The sequence below is a fragment of the Sebastes fasciatus genome, chromosome 5, assembly GCF_043250625.1.
Source record: "Sebastes fasciatus isolate fSebFas1 chromosome 5, fSebFas1.pri, whole genome shotgun sequence".
NCBI lineage: Eukaryota > Metazoa > Chordata > Actinopteri > Perciformes > Sebastidae > Sebastes > Sebastes fasciatus.
The window spans coordinates 34,773,499-34,788,481 of NC_133799.1; the positions used below are offsets into that span (position 1 = coordinate 34,773,499).

Sequence of the window (14,983 nt, forward strand, 5' to 3'; positions counted from 1 at the left end):
CAACCAATGAGATTATATCTGCTTCCAGAGCAACTTTCTCCGTGACTCCCAATGAAAAAAGTGGAACCAGAAAAAAAATCTCTATAGAGTCCCAGCTTTATTAAAAAATTACAATTTTATTCAATTTAAAGGATATGTTTGTTTTTTAAATGTTTTCTGTGTAAGCCACGGAGAGTCTTTTCTTGGACAAAACTTCCCAAAAAGATTCAAACAAAAGAAAAAAGTAAAACATTTCTTTTATTAACACATTCAGACAAATTTAGTAGTAAATTTGCTCCTCCTGGGGACAACTGTTCCCAAGCAAGGTGCCTTCAGAATGACAGCTCAGCTCAGTAAGCCTTCCATTATAGGGTCAACCTTTACTTTTTGTAATAGCATCAAAGTAACAAAAAAAATATATATTTAAAAATGTATAGAACATGTAAATTAACACTGCCAATAAATTCACATTTTTTTTCAAATCTACAAAGAAATTACAAAAATGTTTAAATTTGTCTTTTAAAAGAGTATAAAATGTCTCGTCAGTAAGGAACCTCGGAGTCAAATGTGAACAACATTTTGGTGGTGAGAGGGCAGATGAATTAAAATATATTGAATATACAACTTGACATTTTCTATTTTTTAATTCATCAAGACTGTCGTGTTGTGGATAATTAACATTGGACTTTTAGCTACTTCAGATCCTTTATGTCTTATTAGTTTATGTCCTCTCTCGCAGTGTAGTCATTCCCCCACATTATGACAAGAAGCTGGTAATAAAAACAGACAAAAATGAAAATGTCCAGATATTGCTTTAATATTGGGATCTGTTTTTGGGCTCGATTCTGAATAGCAACCTTGCGCCAGGGATCAGCCAGTAAGATTCAACAGGGGTGAAAAAAATAAAATAAAATCATCGGCTGCCTTATCACATGCTTGAGACTGTCTGAAGGGGGAAACAAACAGAACGTGATCTGTCTTTCTCTTCCTATGTAAAGGCATCCCAAAGTCACACTGAAGCCCTCTCCGTGCCAGGAAAACGTGGGTGGCTGTGTTATTAAAAACAATGAAAAAAAAAAATGAAAAAATCAGCAGATTAAAAGTTATACAAGTTTTGGAGGCAGAGCTGCTCTGGAATAAGTTATTGTTTGACTTAAACCCTCAACAGGGCAGAGCCAAGGAATACAAGTTTCCCATAGTGGGAAAAGTTGGCATTTTTTTGTAGGCCAACCCAGAAGTTAGCATCACCGGTTCCCTCAACAAAAAGCCAAAGGAATTTGTACATTGGATTTTGGATTATTGCAGACTATAAACTCTGTGGCAAACACACGTTTATGATACTTACACGTTTTGTTCAGCAAGATAATCTCCACAAATGAACACCACTTTTATGATTTCCGAAACGCAATTGCCTGGCATAAAAAGCTAAAATTGGGCTTCGAACAAACGACGCCACGGTTGCATGATTTCATGTCACCGCCACTGAGCTAAAGGCGGACTAGTGTTCGGCGTGATGACGTTTAGTAGTCTCATTTAGCCACTTGTTTACAGCCGCCTTTTAAATGTATACTAGGTAGCATTGTTGGTTGCTGTTTGTAAACGCACAGCATTCAAAGCTGGAGAGTGAATGAAGAGAGGGAGCGGTGTTAGCGAGAACAAAGCAGTGAATCGGAGTAATAAAACATTATTTTCTGATTGTGTCACGCCGCCTACGTTTTAAAGCACAAATAAACACCTCGATCAAATGAATGTGGCCGAGGCGAACGCTTCATCCCGTCGGCTCTGTGTTTGTGTGCGTGGCTCACCCCCCCGCCCTCGGTCACACTGACACACTGATAGCAGCACACAGCGGAGGAGAGAGACGAAGAGCAGGGGAAACACTGAAGCACATAAAAACACACAGCGACGTAACAACCCGTTGCTCGTCAAATACCGCCGGTAAGGGTGCCTTGTGCCTCGGTATCAGACTCTGAGGGGCGTGACAAAGCCTAACCCTATTTGACGATACAGACTCGAGTGGGTCATAGGGAGCTTCAAACTTCCGACTTCACGACATAGGCTCTCTATATGGTGGGCGAATGAGGAAAAAGTACCAAGCAATAACAGATTTTAACAGGTGAAAGATAAGCACAGTTCATAGTATATTTGTGTAGGTTTATAGAGCCTATATTGAATTCCCTTTTCCTGCCTTTTAGTAAGAGATGTTGTGAATGAGGAAATAGAGTGATTTAATATGACATTTGTGTAGAACAAAACGCGAAAAATTCTTACACTTGTGTTAAACACAAACCTTATTTCAGGCCTCTAACCAAAATACCAATTCAAAAAACCCATCGACTTCAACACGAAGGAACCCGAAGTGCAAAAATACTAACTAATTTCTGGGTTTTAGGACTCAATCCTGCAAGCACTTAATTTTGAAGTTGGAGCTAATAAAGCCAGCTATAGCTATATAAAGCCAGGGCATGTCCAAACTCACTCTCTAAATAGTGCACTATATGTACTTACCAGCACGTTCTCAGCATCTGAATGTACTATATAGTGCTCTCACAAATTCCCATGATGAGTTGCTTTTGATAGGTACGAAGATTACAATTGTGGGACACTACACCTGTCACTGACATCCAAAAATTCTGATTTAATGTCACCATAGGGTGAACTATTTAATGTTTGTTATATAGAACAGGGAATAAGGGAGTGATTTCAGACACAGCTTGACTTTCTTTTAATGCTACATTCACGTCGATATGTTCAGAGTGCTGCGTAATTGTGATCGGCCAAGTGAGCACAACCAGAAAAATTATCAAACTCGTTGCAAAAGGACTGCAAAGCCACCATCGCTGGCATTCACATTTAAATAATCCAATTTGCAACTTTAACTGTAACAATTCAGCTAATTACAAAGGAACTATAAACTGTTTGTGTGTATTTGGTTTCACTTGTTAACGAACAAATTAGGGATGTTAATCATTAACCACTTAAACGTTAACTGACATTAAGCATTTTAACCGATTAACGATCATAAGCTGGTCCACATTAAGAGAGTCTGAGCCGGCGTTACAGATACAGGAAGTTGGCTCCCGTCTATAGCTCGCTTGAGCGGAGGAGTTTTAGCCTCGTAGCATTTATTCACCGACAGATTAACTGTACACACACTGTCTGCTACACCTACGTTCACAGCTAGAACGCCACCGACAACACACACACGGTCTGTCGGAAACTCCCTGAAGTTAATCACATACGGTTGTATGTGTGTGACAACGGCGAGCACGAAGCTACCAGCAGAGCTACAGATAATAAACGTAGCACAAACACACACACGCTGTTTGTTGGTCAATCGCTATCGTTAATCCGGACAGACAGAGTGTCGTGACGCCGGGCGGATACACAGCGGACAACCTGCTAAACTAAACTAAATGTGCGGTGGAGACTTTTACTGGGAAAGTGGCTGCATGTCCGCGACACTAAACGCAGCACCCTGGCTGCTAAGCTAACGCTCCCGGACGGGTGAACTGGAGACTGTCTGTTGTGCCCATACACTGCAGCTGGCGCACCGCTGCATGCGAGGCACAAATCTTGTCAGTTAACGGTTAATAATCGGCGGTTATTGGTTAAGAAAGTTGTTCAAAATTAGCATCCCTAAAACAAATACACAAAACAATAAAAAAGAGCTCATTTAGGCTACTGGAATAATGTGTGTACGCTCCCATGTGGACACAGAATAATGTTGTACTGTCCGTAATATTGTCGACCTCTTCTACTCGATGGATTTTTTTTGGCTCTACCCTCTGTGGGTTTTAGTCGCTGAGATGATTTCTGCCTCCAGAGTATCCACCTCTGAGAATCTGCGAAAACTAAAAGTCAGAATAACACTTTTTCACCACCACACTTTCAGGCATCGTGCGTTTTTGTGATTTGAATCAAACTAAAAATGTTTGAAGTCTTACAGATGATGAGTTAAACTCTTGTTTTGTAAAAGGTAAAAAAAAAAAGAACTGCTGGAATCCTACTGGCTGAGGACAGTATGTAATCTGAGATGGGACCTGGGACACTGTTTCATTACTAAACCTCAGAACAGCCTTGAACATTCAGACAAAAAACCTTTAGATTTGCCATATTGGTTTGAAATCATGACAAAGACACTTGTTTTTGAGAACCGTTTGGTGTGCATGTCCGAGTGCGTTTGTATGTATTTACTCCTCCAATTAATAAAACTGTAACCCCCGACCAGCCCGTCCCCTCCCCCGACGATAAAAAAAATATAAAAACATTGAAACAAGAGATCTGGAATTAAAAAAAACAAAACTAAGTGCCATCCTATTTTATGGTGGAGAAATGAACGTGTCTGCACAATGAGATCCAACTAGTAACAAAGATCAACACTTTTTTCATTGTTTTTCATTTTGATGACGATGAGCATGGTTCAACGATCAAAAAAAGAGCAAAATAGCTTCCAAATTTTGGTACATATACGGATCTGTAACGTTCTTTTGTCTCTTCAGCTCTTTCTTTTTTTTCCACTGCGTCCCTTCCGCATCTCCGTGAGAGTCTGCACTGATAGAGAGGGGGCACTTCCATCCGCCCCGTTTATCTGTCTGTCCGTCCGTCTGTTCACACCAACGTCTGGACCTGCTGTGTCGGGTGCTCGCTTCCTGTTTCCTGTTTCCTGCTTCCTCTTGTCGGTGGGCGGGGCCATAGTCGTAAGCGTGAGCAGTACGCAGGGCAGGGCAGGGACAGTCGTTTGGCTATGTACACATTCATGGTCGGTCCACGGCTTCCAACGAACGGTAGCGCTATTTCCGAAGGTCCAGTACACACACCTGGGACAGAAGAGTGATAGAGGTCAATCTGTAGGACTGATTGGAAAAACCTTTCACAACAAAGTCCTGCGTATACTTACAGATCCGTCCGATGCGCTGGCTCCCACTTTGTCCCCCGCAGCATTCCAGCAAACCTCAAAGATTCCCCCCGTCCCTCGGTAACTGTGGACTAAAGCGCCCGTCTGCAGCACAAAAGCAGTGAAGGGACAAATAGGTATTAGGCTGGAGAAAGAAGACTCTCCCCCCCCTCCCCTTTTTGCTGTATTTTGACCAGCAACTCAACTAAATGGTTTACATCAGATATGAGCCTTTCACAACGGGCCGCACGCAGCAGGAGGCAAAGACTGCAGCATGTGATAATTGATATTATTTGGCCACTTTGGGGCAGCAGTCAACATCTCTCTCTTTAACTGCTGAATCTTCTGTTTGGTGCTGGGCTACCTGCCTGCAGAGGTACGGTCGGTTTATCAGAACTAGGGATGCGCCGATTTTTCAGACCGAGTACAAGTACAAGTACTTACATTTGGGTACTCGCCGATACGAGTACTTCTCTGTGCCAAAAGACCCTCGTTAACAGCCAGCTGGAGGGTGTGAGCGACACACGGCGGGGCTGGGGAGTCCCGCATAGGAGGCGGTGCGCCGCAACCGGCTCTAGGTCGGCTTGGAAAAGCTTGGGGCGAAGGTGGCACGCGGCCGCAGCTTTACAGCGCTCCCCGCCCCGACCTTCGCCGCACCGTGGACAAAGGGCTCGCTGTGCCCTCTCTCCCCACCGGGGATGGCCCCCTGCTCCCGGTGCGACTGTCGACCGGTGCGGTCTGTCCTCAGTGCGCCCTGACCACGTCGTGCCGCCAGATCGGGGGCTCGGCCCACGTAAAAGGCACCAGGGGTCTGCGGCGATGTCAGCGCTCTGAGGACAGTCCGCCCCGGTCAACAGTCACACCTGGAGCAGGGGGCCCCGTCCCTCCCCAGCGGGCAGAGGGGGCGCAGTGAGCCCATTGTCCACGGTCTGGCGAGGTCCGGGCGGGGAGCACTGTAAAGCTGCGGCTGCGAGCCTTTCCAAGCAAACCTAGAGCCGGTCGCGGCGCACCACCTCGTATGCGGGACTCCCCAGCCTGCCGTGTGTCGCTCACACCCTCCAGCTGGCTGTTAACGAGGGTCTTTTGGCACAGAGAAGTACTCGTATCAGTACTCGGTATCGGCGAGTACCCAAATGTAAGTACTTGTATTTGTATTTGTACTCGGTCTGAAAAAAAGTGGTATCGGTGCATCCCTACATGGAATGACACCTGTCTGAAGTAGCTGCAGACTGACAGATTTCCATTACCGTGGCTTTCAATAAAAAGGCATTGACACTGTTTTTTGGTGTGCAGGTCACAAACACACACAGTCCCTCCCATTCTCGTCCTTCCTACCTGTGTGTTCCAGATGTGCACGCATTTGTCAAAGGAGCCGCTGGCCAGATGACGACCGTCAGGGCTGAAAGCCACGCTGTAGACGGGCTCCTGGTGTTTAGTCAGTGTATGGATACAGATGCCTCTCTCCACGTCCCAAAGACGAACTGTGGAGTCAAACGATGCACTGTAGAAGTAAGAGATGGGGACAGACAGGGTAATAGAGGTGCTGCTGGGGAATCAAGATTTAAAAAAGTCAAACTTTATTGTGCCACATTTAGGTTACTGGGACAAAGAAAGACATTTTGCTTTTCTGCTGCATTCAGATCAAAACCTTGAAGGCAAAATTTGTCAGATCATATGGTCTGATGCTATAAAGTAGTCCAGCTCAGAAACAAAGTGCAGTAAAACACGGTTCCACACGTATTGAATTAAATATATACGACAGATTTAGTTCTGTGGGTAGCAACCTGTTTAGATTTCAAATGCATGGTGTACGTTTAGCCATTTACCCCCCACACACTCTCTGATGTAACGTCATCAAACGCTAAAAATCACATCAATGTAAAACACAATGATGTGAAATTGTGGAGGCTCTCATTAAAACACAGAGAGATGAGAACACAAGCATGGTTAGCAGTTATTTTCATTGTAATGTATGTGTTTAAAGTATGATTTCAAAGTATGAACTCCAACATTTGTTTTTACTTTGTCACTTTAATGAGTGCCTACAGCACTTGTTAGCTTGGAAAAGTTGAACAAAGCAAATAGAGTTACAAATGTTAATATACAATTGAACAACTGTATGTTATCATCAGTTATTACACAGCTGTGTTGAATACTCGATTCTGATTGGTCAATCACGGCGTTCTGTAATTTCTCTATAACAGACAGTTGCTATGTTTAACAGACCGTTGCTATGTATAACAGACCGTTGCTATGTTTAACAGATCGTTGCTATGTATAACAGACCGCTGCTATGTATAACAGACCGTTGCTATGTATAACAGATCGTTGCTATGGGCACAGATCTGATGTCGGACTCTGGCGGACCGTTTTTGTGTCAAAATATTGATTCCTTAAGTAAGTAGCCGTGTAATAAGCTGGATAATGTACAGCTAGCGGGTCATTGTTGTGAAAGAATCCCCTTCGGGGCGACGAAAGACCGCTTCGCTTCGCGTCCAGGTGCGGCATCGCCCTGTCGGGGATTCTTTCACAACAATGGCCGGCTCGCTGTACATCCCTTATACCTTACATAAAACTGAACAACTGTGACCTGGGAAAACTATTGGGAATTGTGGGTCATTGTTGCGGGTCATTGTTGTGAAAGAATCCCCTTCAGGGCGACGAGAAACCCCGACGCGCAGTGCTGCATCGCGTTGTCGAGGATTCTTTCACAACAAAGAGCGACTCGCTGTAAATTATCCCTTCCTTATGTATTTGCATGAATATTTGGAGGGGGGGGGGGGGGGGAGAAGGCCGACTGCTCCCATTAATTTCAGTTTCCTCTTTTCTTGTTATAAAAATGTACATGTCAAACTAACTTTCTATTATTAAAACATGTCAGCACAGCGTAACATATCAATTTAAAGTCCTTCATAATTTTGCTGGAACATCAGTTTCTTTGTCCTGCGTGCGTGGCCGACCACACAGCCAGACGGATGCAAGGAAGGTCATAAACAAAGTGAATGGGGGTCATAAAACCTAGGAGACTTGGGTCCGTAAGAGGGTCCATAACTTAACTCAGATATCGTGTCATCTCTCCTGTGTCAGTCTAATCACTCCAGTAATCTGGAGGTCATGTAGTTTCAAGATATAAATTCATTATCCTTTTTATTTATCACGTCACAATATTCTTCATTTTCTGTCCTCGCCGTTAATGATTGCTGTGTTGCTTGTTACACATGCAGACACTCACCTGGCTAGCATGAGGTTAGCGCTGGGATTGTTGGTTCCAGGCCCAGTGGGACTCCATTTGATAGTGTAGATTTCTTTGCTGTGGGCCTGCAAGTCATGGACACACGTGTCCTGCTTCATACTCCAAATCTGAAAAACAAAAAAATAACCACAAATTTTATCCTTCACTTTAATTGATCATGACATCATGGATGTGTTAACACAGTTACTCATACAGTTTGACCACTGTCTGTCATCATCATTTTTCAGCAAGGGAAACTTCATATTTGAATTGATCTTGACTCATACCAAAGATGATTCAATCAACACAGAAGTGAACTAGATGGCAGGTCAACAGTAGAGGTCACACAGGCCCTGTTCAGATCTGGTATTAACATGCGTCCTCAGTGATCGGATCACAAGTGGACAGCTTTAAGTAAAGATGTGAACGCACTCAAGACGCATTGAGAGATAAAACATCACCAACTAGATCACCAGATCTGGCCTGCACACCGGTGGAGGCACCACTACCGTCATGCCCATAATGGTAGTGGCAGGTACCCGGTGGTGGACCGGTTTTTGGTGAACAGACCATAGACGATGACTGAAATGAAAGAAGTAATGACTCAAATGCACAACACTACAGGATGATGGTGTAAAGTTTGGGACTCGCATTTTGTAAGGAATACAAGTCAACAAGGTCTGAGATTAGACCTCTCTTAAATGTGGCAATGACTGGATGCAAGGTGTTTGGCAACCTGCCACGGGACAATGTGAGGCCAATTGGGACCATGCCAACAATCAGCTATGTCGGAGCAGTCTCAGAGCTAGTGAGACGCTTTGGCACAGCCTTTCCACCAAAGCATGACAATGTCCAAAGTGTCCACCTTACACCCAACAGAAAGGTGAAAGCACCACAGAACTCCACCGCCTGCCCAAAACCTTGTAGTCGCACAGTGGTCTGCAACCAATGATGCCATGGGTGCAAATCCTCTCCCACCTTATGAATGTTACCTCAGCCTATGTCCAAGGGCTCACTCTAAGTGTTGGTGACCCGATGCCATGAGACCGTTGCACTCCATGCTAAACACGCAGAAAGCATCATCAACGACAAAACCCAGAAGAAGGGAGCCACTGAAGCCAAACTGCAGATGGCTTAACTTGCCATGTGTGAGCACCCGACGGGGAACAGATGACGTGGTGGCAGAGGAAAAAAGGAGAGTTTGCTTCAATTGCGGTCAGAAGAGACACTGGAAAGAGGACGGTCCTAATCCACCAAAAGAAAAACGTCAGATTGACTCTTGGTGGGGTCGGAGAGAGAAAAGGGTTCGACATTTGACCATCCAGACGTACCACCAGAACAACGCTAGAACAACCTACACATCATGACCGAGAAACGTCAGAAACAGAAAAGATTATTTTAGCTATCAAACACAATGAAGCTAAAGTTAAAGAGCAAACACATACTACTACCGTTAGGGATGTTAATAATTAACCGTTTAACCGTTAACCGACATTAAGCATTTCAACCGATTAACGCTATTGGCTAAAACGGTTAAAAGAAATGTTAATAACTAATTAAAAAGCTGAGAAAAACTTGGCATTTTAAGGAGAAAAGCTGGTCCACCTTAAGAGAGTCTGAGTCGGTGTTACGGATACAGGAAGTTGGCTCCCGTCTATAGCTCGCTTGAGTGGAGGAGTTGTGGCTTCGTGGCATTTATCCACCGACAAATAAACTGTACACACGCTGTCTGCTACAGCTACGTTCACAGCTATAACGCCACCGACAAAAACCCACATTCACTGAAGTTACGCCGCACTGACAGAGCGTATGTGTGTGGCTACAGCGGGCACGAAGTCACCGGCAACGCTAGCAGCTGCTAGCTAACTTAGCACAAACACACTCACACTGTTTGTCAGCCAATCGCTGTCGTTAATCCGGAGAGACAGAGTATCGTTACGCCGGGCAGACACACAGCGGACAACCTGCTAAACTAAACTAAATGTGCGGTGGAGACTTTTACTGAGAAAGTGGCTGCCTGCTAAGTTAACCCTCCCGTACGGGTGAACTCGGGATTACGTTGTCTGTTGTGTTCATACACTGCAGCTGGCGCACCGCTGCATGCGAGGCACAAATCTTGTCGGTTAACGGTTTATAATCAGCTAACGAGGGTTGGTTATCAGTTAAGAAACTTTTTCAAAATTAGCATCCCTAACTATCGTACTAAGAAACTGCCATACATCACAGTCTCCATATCAGGCCAAGAAGTCAAGTTCCTTGTTGACTCAGGGGGGGGGCTACTTCATGTGTGATACAGGAAAGTTCCCTAAAACCTAAAACTAAACGGAGTGGTAGATATAACAAAACTGTTGGTTCCATTGTCATGCGTTCTTGATGACACCAAATTTAAACTCAAATTTTTTACGTCAAAATTCTGTTCGACAAATTTGGTAGGCGAGGACTTCAAGTGCAGACTGGGAATTGTGCTAGTTTCTAGCTTGAAACTCAGCAGAATGGACGAGGGGCGGCTGACCGCAGTGAAGGTGAATTCTTTTTCTCCTCTCTGTGTCCATCAGCGGCTTCTCCTCCCCTCTGCTGCAAGCTCAGTGCAGGCAGACATGCTAAAAATAGCACATATACACAACACTTCCTCATTCATGACAGACACAGAGCTACACTGCACTGCTCATGTTACTGAAGGACCAGACACACAGTTTCAAGATAGAAACAAACAAACAAACAAACCTGATCTGGTCCGTGTAAAAAAACACAATGTGAGCTCACACCTCGGGCTTGTAGATTTGCAATGCATTACAATGCATTTTTCGGCATTAAAGTACACAAGGACGGCCAGATCGCCGACCGTTTTTAAAAAATCTTGTTTTGCCTGGAGGTTCAGCCCTCCTGCATTATGTAGATGACCTCATGATCAGTTCACCATCAGAGGAAGCATACAGAACAGACACTATTTTGAGCTCTTGGAACATTTGGCTAACAATAGTTCACCAAGCGAGTTTACAGAAATTGCAATTTGTTCAAACTCAGGTGACGTATCTGGGACGTGTGATCACAGCAGAGGGCAAATCTCAATCTACCAAGCGTACTGAAGTCATCCAAAAGGTTCCTAAACCAATCACAAAGAAACAGGTACTAAGTTTCCTACTGTAGGAATGACATCCTATTAAAGACAATGGATTCCTTCTTTTGCGGAAATGGAGTTCCCTCTCTCAGCGACAATCCATGGTAAAAACTAGGGATGCACTGATACCAGTATCGGGTCCGATACTGTGCTCAAGTACTCGTACTTGTACTCGCAAAATGGCTCCGATACAACAGCACCGATACCACTTTACGGCAGTGTGACGTTAACCTCTCATCACCATCTTTCGGGTCCTGTCTCACGCGCTCACGCTCCACCTCCCCGACGATGCGGGCAAGACGGGCCGGTGGTGCACCTCAGCCGGCGCGCACCGGCCCTCACTTTCATTTCGCCACGGGGTTTTGCTTGCACCCTCTGACTCTCGCGTGCGTGAAACTCCTTGGTCCGTGTTTCAAGACGGGGCCGCATGTGGCTGCATCCTGCGCTTTTTACGTGGGCCGAGCCCCACCCTGGAGGCACGACGCGGTTGGGGCGCACTGAGGACAGTCTGCCCCGGTTGACAGTCGCACTGGGAGCAGGGGACCCCATCCCTCCCCGGATGGGGAACTAACTCTGCTGAGTTAGTTGCACTCACAGAAGCTTGTAAGCTGGCACGAGGTCAGACTGGTAACATCTACACAGACATTTGGTGTGACACGTGATTTTCATGCTTTGTTGAAACACAGGAAACAGCGGCTGGAAAGCCCACAGCACAGCATACATCCGTGTCTCCATTGCTCGAGGCTATCCTCCTACCTAAATCTATTTCTGTAATGAAATGTCAAGCACGCACATCTAATGATGATTTGATTTCACAGTGGGGAACGCCACAGCCGATGCAGCTGCAAAGGCAGCAGCCAGACGCACTGACACATCACTAACCCTGACTACAAACCTCCTGATGACGATCAACTTCCTCCTACGGCTAGCTTGAAGGATGTGCAGAGCAGACTTGCAGCCTGATGAGAGAGTCAGATGGAAGAAAGCAGGTTGCACTTACTCAGACGGCCTTTGGTTTGGTCCTGATGACAAGCCATGTTTACCCGAGTGTTTTTTTATCGCTTTACTTTGCAAGGTCAGCACATGGTGCAGACCAATGTGGCCAAGATGGGGATGGCGGCTGCGGTAAACAAACACTGGTACACCAAGGGGCTTCACAGTTTTTTGCTGAAAAACATTGTAAATGCTGCATGACTTGTTCTGCACAGAATTTACGAAAACCAACTTTTCCACACAACAGGCTGCACACCCACCATCAGACAGACCATTTGAACTACATCATGATGGATTTCGGTGAACTAAACCCGTGTGACAACAACAAATATCGCCTAGTCATAGTGGACATGTTCAGTGAACGGGTAGAAGTATATCCGACTGGGAAGCAGGATGAAGCAGCAGTAGCTAAAGCATTGCTAAGTGACATCATATCACATTGGGAGTATTCCAAGAAACATCAGTAGTGGTAACGGACCGGCATGTGTGAGCGCAGCACTACACACAGTTTAAGAGTACATCGGGTTCAACCTCACACCCCACTGCTCGTATCATCCACAGATTGCGGGGGGGGGGGGGGGGATAATGGGACGCTCAAGAACAAACTAGCTAAATGTTGCAAAGAAACAGATCTCAGCTGGCCAAAAGCATTACGCCTCATCCCCACTGGGAACGTCAGGAGCGCGTGGCGGCTGCGTGTTTCAGCTGCTGCCAGCCCTTTCTTTCTACATAGAGTTTGACTTTCATAATGGCCATTTCATTTCATTATAAATGTCATTTATATCTAGACAGAGAAAGGTTAAGAATCATGTCGTAATTTGTAAATAATAGTAATAATCCACAATTAAAACCCCGTACTTTATTCATCCATGGAGCCCTGCAAGTCACTGCATGTTCTACAACACTGTCCGGCACATATTTCAAAATAAAAGCCTTGTGTTAACAAATGAAGGAATTCTGTCCACAGAAAAACGCTTGAGGGCTTTTGTTTTGAAATGAAAGCAGGAAGTGTTGATTTAAACCCCATACTTTATTCATTAATGGAACCGTGCAAGTCACTGAATGTTCCACAACATTGTCCTGCAAATATTTCAGAATAAAAGCCGCAAGTGTTGATTTAAAAATAAGTCTTTACTTTTTTCATCTCCGTAACATTTTCTACAGATAGACATTGAAACTGTAGTAATGTTGCGGATATGATGTCAATATACAGTTAATAGATCACTTCCACCGTCTGTTGTCGCTGTGAACCGCGTAGCTCGCGGAAAAAATAGGCCAGACCTCGAATCTCTAGAAGAGACGCAGCTGAGACGCGGCTGCTCTAACCTGTTAACACGGACACCGAAGTAAAAGACAACAGGTAAGGCAGCCGCCACGCGTTGCTGACATTCCCAGTGTGGATGAGGCTTTACCTATTGTCCTCTTGCACATGAGATGCAGACCTGGGGCGAGAACAGGGCTTAGTCCAAATTAAATCCCGTTTGGAAGACCCGTGAACACAGGGATGGGTCCACACAATCTGCAGCTCCCTTCCACATCTCAACGTGATGATGAAATGTCACATTACTGTAAACATCTGTCCTCTACTCTATCACATCCATAAACCAGTCAAAAAATGCCCCGCCACAGCCATCCCAAGGGAAGCTCCACTTCCTGAAACCAGAGGACAGGGTCCTCATCAAAGACTTAAGAAGGAAGCACTGGAAGCAGAGGCGTTGGCGAGGACCCCTATAAGGTGCTCCTAGTGACTGAGACAGCAGTAAAAGTCGCAGAAAAGGACCTCCCCCTGGATCCACACCAGCCACTGCAAATGGATTCCACCACCGTACAGTACAACGTCATGCATCCCATGGTTCATGATAACGACACGTGGTTATGGTGAATTGAAACGCCAATACCACCAACTAAGCAATAAAAGGGAAGTTAACCGCAACAAACACCTCTCAGATTAAACCGGCGTGCATCAGATCAGTAAACGATCCAACGCTATCCCCTGTTCTGTGTTGTTGGGGAGGGAGAGGCGGGTGAGTGCTACCAAGTTTCCCAATCTGCATGTAAGCAGCACATTACTAGGGATGCGTTAAGGTAACACTACTGATGGTGACGCCATGGACAGTTCCAGGCAATGGCACCCCCTTCAGAAGAATGGGGTGTGGCCTCATAGGAGGCCTTCTCCTTCTCATCTCCATCCCAGTGGTGATCCCCATCCTGTGGCTACACAGCACCCCAGAGGATGAACAACATTGTAATATGACCACCACACATGCACCCAACAGACAAAACGCCTCCAGAACGGAACGCAAGGTATCAGGCCATATTGTTATCAGTTAGAAGAATTACAAATTAGAGCTGCTACGCCTGTGCATGCTTACCTCACACAACTGGCGGAGTGATTCCATATCAAGGTTGAATTGCCATTTTACCCTGTAATAAAATATTCTTGTGTGATTTTTGCGTATACGCAGACGATGAACATACTTATGATATAGCAAGCTCAGACTATCATCAGGATACTGATTACCTGAGACGGCTTACACAGCATGTGCTCACCTGAGGCCTGGCCAGTGGCTGATAAGGGGTCTTGGCAATATCTAAGTTACGGGGCTGAACACGATTCAGCAAACCAAAATTGCCCAAACCAAAGTTGCTCAAAATATTAACTAGTTTGTTTTGAACTATACAAAGGAGGGAGCAGCTCCTCTTTTCTGGTCCGTCTGTCTCACTCACACTCAGTGTGCAGGTCCTTCTGCCACGCTGACCCTCA

General features: G+C 45.2%; 1 protein-coding gene across 2 annotated transcripts in view; it reads right to left on the reverse strand.

The window, feature by feature from the left end:
• Positions 1–218: 218 nt before the first annotated feature.
• The window catches only part of tbl1xr1a (TBL1X/Y related 1a), a 58,005-nt gene continuing 43,240 nt past the window's right edge, over positions 219–14,983 (reverse strand). The window contains exons 13-16 of one of the 2 annotated variants that reach the window (XM_074636935.1): positions 8,109–8,236; positions 6,212–6,377; positions 4,880–4,981; positions 219–4,799 (exon numbers count right to left, since the gene is read on the reverse strand). In XM_074636935.1, coding sequence (XP_074493036.1) covers positions 4,773–4,799; positions 4,880–4,981; positions 6,212–6,377; positions 8,109–8,236 — 423 coding nt within the window. In that variant the 3' untranslated portion in view covers positions 219–4,772. Of the gene's footprint in view, positions 4,800–4,879; positions 4,982–6,211; positions 6,378–8,108; positions 8,237–14,983 lie in introns of those variants that run through there. The other variant, XR_012594087.1, reaches the window with a different exon arrangement.